This window comes from Apium graveolens, chromosome 5 (genome assembly GCF_009905375.1).
Source record: "Apium graveolens cultivar Ventura chromosome 5, ASM990537v1, whole genome shotgun sequence".
Classification (NCBI taxonomy): Eukaryota; Viridiplantae; Streptophyta; class Magnoliopsida; order Apiales; family Apiaceae; genus Apium; species Apium graveolens.
In genome coordinates this window covers 305,462,866-305,477,629 of record NC_133651.1, presented here as the reverse complement: position 1 = coordinate 305,477,629, position 14,764 = coordinate 305,462,866, and the positions used below count along the sequence as shown (strand labels likewise).

The window sequence follows — 14,764 nt, the reverse complement described above, 5'->3', positions numbered from 1 at the left end:
CTACATTTTTGAGCGAGCATTTAAATCCCCTTCGAAAGGAAGATCTTAAATTTGAAAACGAGTTTTGGGATCCGCTTTAACTTTCAAAAATAGTTTTGATATAGTTTGAAAATAATCTCTGGAAATATTTAAAGTAAGAATGATTTGATAGTATCAATCATTTCTTGAATATTCGGCGACTAGAAACATTATTCTTAAGAAAATAAAGAATACTATTTAATAAAATAAGCGGAGTCATAAGTCCTCGAATGAAAATTCAGACTAATATTTATTTTATAAAATAAGAGGAGTCATAAGTCCTCGAATGAATATTCAGACTAATATTCATTTAATAAAATAAGCGGAGTCATAAGTCCTCGAATGAATATTAAGACTAATATTCATTTAATAAAATAAGCGGAGTCATAAGTTCTCGAATGAATATTCAGACTAATATTCATTTATTAGTAGAAATAAAATAAGTTTCATAAGTAGAAACTCTATTTAAATAATTAAACTAGTCTTTGAACGTAATAGAAATCTTAAATGAATATTCAAAAAAATAATATTCACTTATAATATAAAACTACCGAATAAACATTATTCGATTAATAGTTTTGAAAACTATTTATATATATATAATAATATACTCGGGAACATCGCCTCCCGGTTTAGAAAAATGTTCAATTCTAGGTCCCCTATGATTTAGACAGTTTGGAGATTTAATATTATTTTGGAGATTTTAGACTGTTTAAATTATGTTCAGAAATATATTAGTGCTCTGTTTGCAGGTTTATGTATTTTAAGTAATATCTCCTTTTATTATTAAAAAGGGGGTGTTACAATTAACAAGCTGCAGGTGAGCAACATAGATTCTTCTCTGAATGATTAATTCATTCCCACACGAATATCGGAGTTTAATTCATAAAAGGGATATCTCCTGCAAACAGGATTCCCTCATCAGTTGTGATTCTATCCTGGAAGTGTTCATCAGTACATCGTCCAATTCTGACTGAGTTTATAATACTATTCTTTACAACCTGAACCTCCTGATAGGCTTAAGTATCTTACTAGTTGACTAAGGCTCTGTTTGGGAGTGCTGTTTAAAATTGCCGTGCTGTGAGAAAAAATGCTGGCGGAAAAAGTGCTGTTAGGAAAATTAGATGACTGTTTTGGTAAAAAAATTTAATTTATGCATATTTTGAGATATAATATATATAATATATATAAAAAAAAATTTGAGAAGTTTTGATGGTGAAACTGATAGTTATTTCCTGCAAAAGATGAAAACATCTTTTTCCAAAAGTATAGGAGCATGCTTTTGCTAAGAACAGCTTTTAGAATTTATCAAACAATTTTGTGACAGCTTTTTAGCAAAAAGCTGCTGTAACTGTCTGCAACAACAATAACAAATGAGGCCTAACAAGATGTTCTAAATCAAATAAAAAACATGATGTATATCACGTAGGGTTGCTTATGGAACTGTATGCAGTGGGCGGATCTATATTCGAATATAAGGGGGTTAGAATTTTTTTAACAAGCTCAAGCCAAGCATTTGGCATGTTCTGCTCGAGTTCGGCTCGAAATAGGTTCGAACTAGGCTCGAAAAAAATTCAAAAATACGAGTTATATATTGGTTTATTTCAAATATTTTTCGGCTGAAAATCCTCTATTAATTGTTGCATTTGCAACCGTTAGTATCACTGGAAATTACCAACATATAAACCCATTGATATTCAATATCTTTGTATTTTTCAACCATATTTTGAGCGAGGTCAGAAATATTCTTCAAATTTTGAAAATTAGTTTTGGTTCTCATGTTAATTGTATAGTTAGAAAGCTAGCCTTTAAGGGGTCGTTTGGTTCAAGATTTGGTATCGGGTTGGAATCAGGAATCGGGTTAGAGTGGTATGAGGATCATGTATCATATCTAATATCATATGTTTGGTTGAGTGCTGTAATAAATATTTCTAATTTAAAATATGATAAGTCAATAATTTTAGTTTAATTAAATATATTAATTTTATTATTATTTTAATATATTTTAGGTTCATAGATTTTTTAGTACTAAATATTTATATTTAATTGCTTAATAAAAATTAAAATAGTGAAATAAAAGGTGATACCCATACCCCTCCCACATACCCACCTCCCTATTTGGGTATGAAAAACCCATACCTAGGGGGTTTGAGGAATGAGTATGAAGTTCTATTTTTTCTGAACCAAACGCCAAGTATGGGGTCGGAATGACTGAAACTCATACCTGATTCCAGAATGTGGCGAACCAAACGACCCTTAAGTGATTAGAAGACGGAATTGATCAAATTCTGAAGAATAGAATTTTACAAGTTGAACTAATTTTAGCTTATCAAAAGCCGATAAAGAATTACGTGGATTAAGACATGGTAGGCATGAAATCAACTTCATATTAACCCTATCAAAATCAAAACTAATGGTGTTAAGGTGGTTTAACTAGAAATGTTCGTCCAATATTTATTCCTATCTTTTTTTTTTGTCATTTATTCCTAACTTCGATTTTCATTTGTAACTCATAACTTTTAAAACAAAAATGTATAACTTTTACTTAATTTTTGCCCCAATGAAAATTTTTAAGTAGGGGCAATCTTTTTTTACAAAATTTAAGAGGGGGTCATTTTTTATTTTTATATAATTTAAATATACATATTTAACTAAATTAAAAATTTAAGGGGGTCATTACCCCTTGCCATTCGTGAATCCGCTTGCTGTCGGTGACCAAGATTGAATTCAGCTTGATAAAGACTCAATTCAACTAAGTTTATAAGAACTCATCCTCTAAACTCGAGTCGATCTACTAGCATATTCTATTTGGAATAGTGTTCAAAATAAACTCGTTAGAGCAAGTCCAATGGTAGATGCAAAATGACTATAGTCATTGCTATAATTTGACACCAAAAAGTGTTTTTTTGTGCTAAAATAAAAGTTGCACTCCAATGCTTGTTTCATAACTAGTTTCAAATTTTCATAAATTTTTTTAACTTCTACTTAATTTAATATTGTTTTGATACTTTAAGATGTACAAGACAATAATTATTTAACTTTTTCCCTCCATTTGTAGTAATAGATGATGTGGCAATGATGCATATATGCATCTTGGTTTCAAATATAGAACCAAGGATGCCTATATGCATATTTGCATCGAAGTATTGCACCCCTTTGGAGTTGAGTATTTTTACATTTGGTGTTATAATATAGCAATAACACCAAAGATAGCATTGTAGAGCAAGTCCGATGCAATGTTATAAGTAGTGTCATTTTCATAGTTTGAAACCAAATGCTAAAAATTTCAACTCCAAAGAAGTTCTATACTTGGATGCAAACATGCATATATGCATCCTTGATTCTAAATTTGAAACCAGAAATGCATTTATGCATCCATGCCACATCATCAAGTAACCATAAATGACATGCATATTGGTAAACTTTAATTAAGATATAGGAGAGAAAGACAAAAATGAGTTATTTGGTTTCAAAATGTAACTAGCATTGGAGTTGAAGTTCTACTACAGCACCAAAAAACTTTTTTTGATGCCAAATTATAGCAATGACTATAGTCATTTTGCATCTAGGATTGGACTTGCTCTTGTACATTCAAAATTTCTAATTATCTATAATATTTCAAACTGTTTAAAGGTTATACTTTAAGTGTTTAATTTTGCAGTTACAACTCAATGAACCTAAAAAGAAATAGAGAACGGTAACACACATGACAATATGACATTATGCAGTACAAGAATGAAGTTATCAAAAGTTGTCAAGTTTTATTGTCAAAGGAAAAACTAATTATAAAAAATTTAACCATTTGTTGGAATTATTAACTAATATCATAAGTTAAATGCACATAACAGGTTATAACCAGTGCAGATCCTAAAAAATCACACACAAACAGAAAGGACCAAGAATAAACATGACAATGAATGTGTTTTTTATGTTGGTCAATTTGCATATGTCAGATTGAACGCCTGGGACAAGGAAAGTGGAAATACTTCAGTACTGCAACTTCAACAACCTACATTGCATATTCTATGAGAATTGAGAAAGAAACTCTGAGATAGCAAAACTTGAAAAATGAAACTTAAAGAGTTAGTGTACAATGTCCAGCAAAACTGACCGAATTTAAAAGATTAGGAATTATCCTCTGAATATAGGTCTGTTAGAATGCATGACAAATTCCAAGCCATAAACCCAGTCCACGGAAAATAACAGTTAATCAAAATCTAACACATTCTGTTGGGTTCAGAGATATAAGGGAATGTTAACTATAATGCAGATAAAGGAGCTTCAACACTAGCGTAAAAAATCATATTTCATTTAAATTGTCCATAATAGAACACTTAGTCCAACACTGTTTCACACTTCAACATACTGGTATGTCGAGACATTTAATAACTCAAAGAGCACATACTAATACTATCATTACTAATAATGTGTACGATAGAAGCATAAGACATGAAAACAAGAGTGAAGATTAAAGAGAAGACTTTACTTTTTCATGCAAAAGATCATTAGACGAGTAACAAAAGGCTTCCAGAATACAGTTGTCAAACAAATTAACAACTCTCTACTGGTATCACAAAATACTGACACAATTTAGAAGAAGTGAATTGACTTCAAAACTAATAAACAAGGAGTAAGTGCGCAATCAAACATCACAAGATATATTGCTTATAACCGATCTAGATTAACAATTAGCAGAAATTAGAGGGAGACTGTTAAATTGCCAGAATCTTGACTTACAAGACACAAACAAAGATATTAATAGTTTTCAAACTTACATATATCCTGCAGGAGACAGCTCACATTGCAGATGATGTCAACAGTTCAGCTCCACCTAAACTCTCTACGAAGAAAGTTTCAGCATTACAGGGGTGCTCATGAAATTCTAGATATGTATATTGCATGCTCTGGAGATTACATGACAGTACTTTACAAGTGCTCCTGATGGATTTCGCCATCAAAAGGGCTCCACCCTTTGTAATATTCAACGGCTGCCCAATTTTCTTTAATACAACCCTAAAACGGAGAGTGGAGGAGACAACACCATCGTTATGGCTAATTAGCCATATACAACAAGGCCGGTAGAACTTTTTATCAATTAAAGTCAAGTGATTACGAACACAAACAGAAAGTGAACCCTCAAACTTCATTAGTTGAAAATCCCTAACTTCTCCTAAAGAATGGCAAACATCATTTGGCAATTTTATTTTCCCAAATACTTCATTATTGAAATCAAATGACATGATCCACACTCCTGAGCTTTCATCTTTTAGCCAATAAACAGTACTATTAACAGTTGTACCAATTTTCGAAGCAACTCTAGAAACTACAGCATTGTTATCCCCCCTCCAGGGCCTCCACCTATTCATCCTTAAGCTAAAAACCTCAACCCTAGGAGTAAGTTTTTCAAACTGGTTACCTCTGAGACCATTAAAATACATAATCCTAACTACTCGGTAATCACGAGAGGGTTCATAAAATCCAAACCCGTGTGCATAAGAAATTCTGACCTCATCAGCATAACGCTTCCTGAACGAAGAAGAAACAATCTGTTTGTATTTTCTAACAGAAGGATTCCACATATACAAATTATGGTAGGCTGTCTTTGGAAAGGTATACAGAAAAGGATCCCGTGTTGGAATAAAATCATCAATAAGACAAACAAGTCCATTAACTGACCCAACTAGTTCCAATTTAGTACTGGCAAACGGAATCTCATATTTATCAATGACAGCACCTGTTTCAGCTGAAATTAATAAGCAATACTTGTCATGCCTAGGGATTATCAGCACAGAATCTTCATTACAAGAAGAGATTGCATGACTGATTTCAGCGGACACAAAATCGGGGTTTTTTACGATAGAGTACCAGGTTTTGCACACCGCGGATGATCTAATCAGGGATTTTACAGGAACTCTAAAGAAAATATCGAAAGCGAGTTCATGAGGGAGATCGTTGAAAGAGGTAGCACGTCGACCTATCCTCGACATTGATCTTTTTCTCATGTTTCTGATTTTAGTTAGGGTTAATTTTAAAAACTATAGATAATAAACTTATTGAGGTCGTTTGGTTCGTTGGGTGGTATCGGGTTGGAATCAGGAATCGGGTTAAGCTGGTATGAGTTTGGAACTTGATACTTGATATCACCTGTTTGATTCAAAATATGATAAAAATATATCTCTTTGATAAATTAATTGGAATCAACAATCAAAAGACATTTAATTATTATTTTTTATTAATTCATTATTTTATTATTAAAATCTAAAATTATACACGATCACTTGACAATCATAAATAGTAAGGCTAAAAATATAATTTTTTTGAAAAATACCTAAGGCTAAAGATATTTTTACAAATATACTATAATTTTTTTTAAAAATTGCAAAAATAATTTTTTATTTTAAAAAAATGCTATTTACCAAATTTTTTACGAAAATACTGTTTAATGCAACTTGATTCAATTAGATGCAATTTTCGACGAATTTATGTCACTCCATGTAACCTCAAATGCAACCAAAAAAAACTTGATTCAACTAATTGTATGTCTGCTTGATTTTGGTTGCCAAAAAAATTAGAGGATAGTAAAATTGCAAAAAGAAATAAATAAAAAAAGCTAGTATTTTTGATAATTTTTCTTATTAAAATATGAGTTTATAAATATTTTTACGTAGTATTTAAGAAAATTAAATATACATTCACATTTTTTATTCATCAATATTAAAATTAGAGCTAAAAAAAGAATTATACTTTAGTTAAAAAGAAAGACTAGAGAAAATAATGAAAATGATACCCAAGAGTTTGATTTAGCTCATACCCACCTATTCACAGGTTTCTAAACCCCATACCTCATGGGTTTCAGACCAAAAAAAATAAAAAATTGTCAGAAGTGGGATTTGAACCCACGCCCTCTCTCGAAGACCAGAACTTGAGTCTGGCGCCTTAGACCACTCGGCCATCCTGACAGATGAGTTCAATAACTCTTGCTAATGAACAACTAACTGTTATAATAGTATCATCTAACATATTGACTGAATCTTAATCAATATCTGTGGCTTTAGGCTTTAGCTAGTTTTTAAGCCTGACATTCTTGTCTGCAGATCCTTACGGTTAACTGATGCACGAATTCGTGTAATACATATATATGATGAAAATATAGCATTGCTATAGAAGACGAGGAAGCTTACTATTTAAGAAATAGCAGAGCCTGCAAGTGCATGTAACACCCTCTGGCCTGCATGGAGTGCATTTGAATGTATATTCATAAATACAATCTTGTTCTACAATCTTGTTTTCCATTGAATATTTATCTGTCGAAACTAGTCCTTTAATCTACCTGATCTATTTTGGCCGGCTGCATTCTGATGTAATCTTTTGGTGCACGTACGAAACTAAGAGCCTCCTGCGAGGGGTGGCCCGGGCTATAAGCGAACAAGACTTGTGCCTAGGACCCCCCGACACTAAGAGCCCCAAAAATTTCTAACTTCTTCAAATAAATATATATGAATTTCCATGATATATGTATATTAGGGCCCCATAATTTCGACTAGGGCCCCAAAAATTTCTAACTTCTTCAAGTAAATAAATACTTCTACTAATCACCCTCCTATTCTCCAAATCTTATCGAAGCATAAATCAATTTCCTAGCAGGTACAAAAATGGCCACGAGTTCATTCTACAGAAAATGTTTAGTGCTTGCAAAAGCAGAGGTAAGATGTATCATAACGATTATGGTTGTACTGACTAGTTTTATTTGCCTAATGTGTAAATCTAATGCTTATAATATAATTTGCCATTAAAAGGTAAGAGCTCATGGGCGGAACTACAGGGCATTAACGGGGAATTAGCAGCACAGATCATCGAAAGGGAGAACAAAATTGTGAACGCTGTCGTTGTCTCAGAAAACAGCTTCGGAACAACAGAGATCAATTGCTTTAGAGTTAAGGTAAAAGTCGACAAAGATGGCATTGTGACTTCTATCCCAAAAATTGGTTAACATGCATCAGCCTTCTCTGCGTGTGTTTCTGGTGTGGTGCTTATGATTGCTTTAACTTTTATTTTGTCAAGCAATATTTGTTTGTATCCTTTTTTATGTACAAGTTGTTTGTTGCTTTTCTTATTCATTATAACAAAACTTAATGCCTGTAGCTCGAATTTTAATTAAATACTACTTGATTCTTCATTATTTAGGCACCACACCAGCTAAATTGTTAGCTAAGCAGCTGAGGCTCATGAATTTACCGCCAGCCAGTATATATGCATTGTCACATATATTGACCTCAGTAAAATTCGCGAGAGAAGGAGAGATAGCAAGTGTAAACAAGATTGTGGATAGTAATTAAGGGCTGTGGGTTAAGAAGTAAGCACTAACAATCCCCTCATTCGAGAGCACATTTTTGGATCGAATAGTGGATCACGCCCATCTTTGAGGCATAAATGTGTTTTTCGTGTAAGTAATAAATTGTGACTATGTTGGAGCGGGCTCGGTGGTAGTGAGTCGAACACGAGTCCTCTTACTACCTGAACTTTGTTACCATGTCAAGTAACATGACGCTCTAATATAAACCTAAGTTAATAACTGGATCTATGTTCTAACAACAGTAACCCGGTTAGTAAACAAATATGTTGCAATTTTGGTGCATTTGAAACAACACAATTTTAAGATTCCTCTTTATAAAGCCTTTTGCAACATTTTGGGTGCTTTATCTCACATTAACCATTTTCCTTGTAGAAAATAAAACTGACAGGCACTACTTCTATGATCCAGATGATAGACAGTTTCATTCACGAGCAACGACCACCACTTGCTTGCCGACATTACGACCAGAGAAAAGCCCAATGAGAGCTGCCGGGGCACTCTCTAGGCCTTCAACTGTGTCTTCAAGGTAATTTATCTTCCCTTCCTTTATATATGGCAGAACCAACTCCAGAAATTTGGGATAAAGATGGTAGTAGTCAAATACAATAAACCCTTCTAAGCGGGCTCGCTTCTTAAATGCGTGCATCAAATTGTGTATGCCTTCGGGCTTTTCAAGGTTGTACTGAGAGATCATCCCACACACAGCAACGCGTCCATGGAGCCGCAAGTTAACAAGCACTGCATCAAGCATCTTTCCTCCAACATTCTCGAAGTAAACGTCAATGCCATCAGGGAAGTACCTGTCAGAAAAGCAAAAACAGAACAAAGGGAATTGGTATCTTAAATCGAGGAAGACAGAGGTTATAAACTAGTATTAAGTTCAGCTTCTTAGTAAATCAAGTTTTAATGCTTTACTCGATAAAAAAATTTCACCCTCAAACAAGGCTTTTCAACATGAATTTAATCATCCAATGGCTGGAGAATTAAGTTTTACATTACTGTCTTAATGTTAAAACAAGACTTTCAGTATGAACCTAACATGGCCATTTTGGAGAAATAAGGACCTTTTCAATGCTGCAGCCAGGTCTTCCTCTTCCTTGTAGTTAAAAGCCTCGTCGAACCCAAATTTATCCTTCAAAAGGTCAACCTTAGGAGAAAAAAAGTAAAATGCAGAAAACAGACAGGTTAGTAAATGTAAAATTCATATACTGAAGAACACATTTCAACTCTTTAACAACTTAATAAAAGTTTTAGGCACCAAAACATGTTCAGTATGATTGCTCAAGTGTCCAACACCGAACTTAGGTACCGACCTTTTCTTTGCTTCCAGCACTGCCAACAACGTAGCAGCCCAAAAGCTTTGCAAACTGTCCAACAAGTTGACCAACTGCTCCAGCTGCTGCTGAAACAAAAACATAATCTCCTTTCTTCGGGGCAGCCACCTCATAGAAACCCGCATAAGCAGTCATTCCGTGCATGCCTATAAGAATGACAATGAAAAGTTTCAACTACTAAATCGAGCTTGAAGTAATTAACAGTGTCCTTGGCCTGTTTGGAAAACTGAATTTCATTTGAAATTTTGTATTTGATCAAATAAGCTGTTTGAGAATTTGGATTTGGATTTCATTTTAAAATCCAGGACATTCAAATATTAGTATAAATATGAGAATTTGAAATGACAACCCAAATCCTGTCGTTTGAAATCCCTCATTTAAAATGAAATGTAAGTTTCCAAACGCCCTCTAAAGAATTTTGAGTTAATGTTGTTACAAACAAAATCTGTAAATAAAACACAACACAGATGGGTAAAAGTGACATGCCTAACAACCCTGTGTAGTAGGAAAGAGGCACATCTGTGTGCTCTATCTTAAACAGACCGTCTGTGTCTGTAATGAGGCTATACTCTTCCCATCCAGTCATTCCCCAAACCAGGTCATCTTTCTTCAAGTTCGGAGTCCCTGAATCCAACACTTTCGCAACCCCATAGCCCGTAATAGGCTGCATATATACAAAACAATGTCCCGTAAATCACTAGGAGTCACTAATTCATATAGGCTACATTAGTAGAACTTTGATCATGCAACACATATTATATGAAATTTTACTCAACATGCTCTATATGATGTAGTATTAGTTAAACCTCAACAAATCGAGCGCTACAAGATGGAAGACTTAACTCTTGTCGTACTGAGTTTTAGGTTCGATTTTTGCTCGGTATAATTATGATTATTCAAAAGCTATTGTATAAGTAGAACTGTAAAATACAAAAATAGTAGTAACAATAGGTACCCAATGATAATATAATAAAACAATCAACAAATATAATTAAAACAATACCTGGCCAGTAGTCAAAATTAATATTTTGTTTTCTACAATATTAGAATAAACAAACAACATTTATAATAAACCCAAGTGAACAAAGGTTGTCGGTCTATTGTGCGGATCTAGGAAGGGACACGAGCAATGCATGTCTCTCCAAAAATTTCTGGATCCGTGGTCGCGTAAATATAAAATAGTGAATAAAATGAATACCTGACCAGGAGTGAAGGCCTCAACAAAATTACTTTCAGAATTGGTCATACGAGAGCGCATAAAAGGGTCACAGGACAAATAAAGATTCTTAACAACAATCCCATGAGACCCATGAGGCACTTTCAAGCTCATTTTCGAAACTTGTGTAACCATATCACTCTCTTTAGCGTAACCTTGGCAAATGTACTCTTTCAGTATAATCTGCTTGTTCTCCACCATATCACTCATTTCTTAGTAAATTTTAAATTTAATTTTTGGTTGATGGAATGTGAGAGATCGCTAGGTGGGTACTTGTAAAGTTTGTTGTGATGACGCGAGGCGTGACTCAGTTGCAGTGTGAAATCATCTATTTGCTTTGGTTTTTGTTCAAAGTTTTGTTCTTACATCTTTTCAAATCTTTATCAGTTGGCATATGAGTGGTTACAATTATTTCAATATGTTCAACAGGAGCCTTTGTTTGACATATATGCGTACAGCAAAACGTTGTCAAAGCTAGGGCTACTGATAATTCGGATACGGATATACCTATATCCGTATTCGCATCCGTAATCTTCGGACTTGAATACGAATAATATCCGCTTTATTTCGGATACAGATAATATTCATTTTTTTCCGGATACGAATGCGGATATTTCGGACGCATATCGGATTTTTTGAATTTTTTTGTTGCCACTACCGTTTTGACGATGATTATAGAACATTTTCGACGATTAAATACTAATATATATTTATATATGTATAAAATATGTGTACAATTATATAAAATTTGTATGAATATATTATTTAATACATTTACACACACTATAAACTAAAAAAATAAATTTTAAATTATGTATAATTATATATTTATATAATTTAAATATTATATATGTATTTAGTTTCAGATTCGAATATCCCGAATTCGGATATGGATAATATCCGTTTTTTCTCGGATACGGATAATATCCGCTTTTGCTCGAATACAGATGCAGATTTTTCAGACGAATATCGGATTTTTCGAATTTTTTTGACAGCCCTAGTCAAAGCAAGTCCCAACTTAAAAGTCTTAAATACTGCTTCCTCCGTCCCTATATGTTTGACATATATGCGTATATAGTAAAACGTTTGCCAATGCATATTTTTTATTGTTAATATTTTTGATTTTGTATTAGTATTAAATATAAAAAATTCATTGTATTAAAATACTCAAAAATACGAATCCAACAAAATCACTCATGACTATGTTTGATATTATAAACTAGAAGAAAATTAGTAGTCAATCACTTAACATTAACGATACAAAAAGTCAAAACTGAAACATCATTGACGGAGAGAGTAGTACAGATGGACTCCCTCTGTTTGTTTGTTTTTTTCTATTTTTATTATCGTAGTTAACTCGCAACCGCTACCCTTCAGGTGCGCTTTGGTTAAATCTTACGAGCTCACACCATAGCTTACAAACCACGTAAATCAAGTTAAACCGCATTTAAGCGACATGCTCTAACTCAGGAGACATAATCATAAATTTTCCATATTAAGTTTGATTTTCTAACACACATGTTTAATAAATTTGACTAATTTTTTCTGAATTTTTTTAATACAAGTTTTAATCTCATATTTTTATTCAAAAAAAATAATTTCTTAAAAATAATAATCGTAACTATGTGGTCAACCCTCATAAATTTATGTGTCAAAAAGTCAAATATCATATATTAAAAAACAGATACTCTCTCCGTCCCAATTTACTTGTCCAATTTGATTTTTATACGTAATTTAAAGTGACCACATAGTTCCGTTAGTTATTTTTAATTTTTTTTTAATAAATATTCAAATCTTAAATTTTTATTTACAAAAAGAAAATTCAAAGTTCAATTTACGTTAAATTATGCATAATAAATAAATTGAGACCGAGGGAGTATATTAAAAGACAGGGAGAGATAAAAACAGTAGCCGCACAATTAGTCAAAACTAAATTTTGAATCTCCAGCTCATATCATCTTTTTTATTTTGGCCTATTAGCATGTGCAAAATTGAACTACTCCCTCCGTCCCTAAAAACTTTTCCTATTTATATTTTTTATTTGTGTTGGATACGTTTATCAATACACACTTTTAATTGTTAATATCTTTAATTTTATATTAGTATTAAATATAAAAATTTCATTGTATTAAAATACTTATAAATACGAATCCAACAAAATCACTCATGATTATATTTAATCTTATAAATTAGACGTAAATTAATAATTAATCGCTTAGAATGAACAATATAAAAAGTCAAAATAAGAAAAAAATTATGGAACGGAGGGAGTATTAGATATGAAAAAAAGGCAGAGAATTCGAGTTGTACTGGTTTTGTTGGTAAATATACGACATAAGTTTGACAAATAACATTATCATGGTCAAACATCTTCAGCAATCAAGATTCTGAAATAGCATGACTGATATCATGTCAGGCAAATGCAAATGTTGTTCCCGATCGATAAATTAGACGTGTAACAAAAGATTTACGGAATACAGGTGTCACACAAATTAACAACTCTCTGCTAGTATCATCAAACACTAAGGCTCCGTCCCTTTTTTGGAACGACTGAGCAAATAATTAATTATTTTGATACATGTGTTAATAAAAATGGGACAGAATGTCATTATTTCTAGGGTTCTTTCATTGATACCCGAAAATAGTGACGTTCTGGGGTATTCTTTTCCCTCCCCCTCCGTTTGTGTCTTGTGCAGCTTTTTTACGAGATAAAAAATCATGTTGAAGGGCATGTTTTGAATTTTTATATTGAATTAAAAAAAAATTATTTTGGTCTAAATTTTTTTGTTGGATAGTGGTATAACCCTATTTTTGGTACGTATTTTTTATTTTAATAAAAAATTGTATATATATGACTTTCGTAATTTTAAAAAGGGTGTCTTGCGCGTCGAGTGCGCATTTTTTGTTGAAGACACATTTTCACGTATTTTTCAAACTAGCATAATAACCCGTGCGAGGCACGGTCATTTTCTAGATTTTTTTTACATCATACAATTATATTAGTAAAATCTTTTAATCGTTTTCTTATTGATAAATATTGTATAACGTCTAAAACATATCAAATACAAGTTAGTATCTATCAATGTGTATGATTTCATGTAAAACATTAATAACGTTCATAACGTTTTTAAATATATCCTATTAACTATAATACTTATTTTTTTATTTGTGTCGTGTAATTTATATTTATTAAATAAATACAAACAGAGTAGTCACTGTACTGTATGTGTAAAAGAAAAAATTGTAGTTAATCCATCAAATATTGTCAATATGTTTATATAAAGAAACTAAAAATTAACATATATGTATATTACAGAGTCGAGTAAATTTTTGAGTTTGGGTCAAATAAACCTAGAGTAATGATGTATTTTATTACTAAAATCATTACTAATTTACAATTATCTTCCTTAATTTAAAAGGATCAGTAATGCATAATTAAAGTGGTCAAGAACTACAATCGTAATATTCAAACAAAGTAGAATTTACAGTTCAATTAATATAAGTTTATTTTTTAAGAAAAATATTATTTATTTAATTCAACGTTTATGTTAATTTAATATCATTGCTAATTGCTAATGTCTCAATTCACTAACTAAAGTTGATCTCGGCCATGTATTTAGCTTTTAAATATCTCCATTATACAAAGTTAATTTATAAGATGTCAGATTATTGTCGATTCATAAATTAAAATTGACATAATCTATTTAGTTTTTAACACATTGATAAAAAAACTTAAATTTAATTGATCATTCTTATTTTCAGAATATAAAAGACTTATGTTATTTTCTTATAGTATATATATCAATAACTCTGAAATACAATATCAAAATTGAATTTTTTAAT

General features: G+C 31.9%; 2 protein-coding genes and 1 non-coding gene across 3 annotated transcripts; all 3 read right to left on the bottom strand.

Annotated features, from left to right (window-relative positions):
• Positions 1–3,891: 3,891 nt before the first annotated feature.
• Positions 3,892–6,005, bottom strand: LOC141723555 (F-box/kelch-repeat protein At3g23880-like). Its single transcript, XM_074525388.1, has 2 exons — positions 4,794–6,005; positions 3,892–4,027 (listed from the first exon to the last, which is right to left on the bottom strand). The coding sequence occupies exon 1, from the start codon at positions 6,003–6,005 to the stop codon at positions 4,815–4,817; it is 1,191 nt and encodes a 396-aa protein (XP_074381489.1). The 3' UTR covers positions 3,892–4,027; positions 4,794–4,814.
• Positions 6,006–6,893: 888 nt separating this feature from the next.
• TRNAL-CAA (transfer RNA leucine (anticodon CAA)) lies at positions 6,894–6,977 on the bottom strand. Its single transcript has one exon. It is a non-coding gene; the product is annotated as a tRNA-Leu (tRNA).
• A 1,672-nt stretch (positions 6,978–8,649) lies between these two features.
• On the bottom strand, positions 8,650–11,274 carry LOC141659313 (2-alkenal reductase (NADP(+)-dependent)-like). Its single transcript, XM_074466116.1, has 5 exons — positions 10,904–11,274; positions 10,192–10,369; positions 9,685–9,851; positions 9,436–9,518; positions 8,650–9,171 (listed from the first exon to the last, which is right to left on the bottom strand). The coding sequence occupies exons 1-5, from the start codon at positions 11,129–11,131 to the stop codon at positions 8,793–8,795; spliced, it is 1,035 nt and encodes a 344-aa protein (XP_074322217.1). The 5' UTR covers positions 11,132–11,274; the 3' UTR covers positions 8,650–8,792.
• Positions 11,275–14,764: the final 3,490 nt, after the last annotated feature.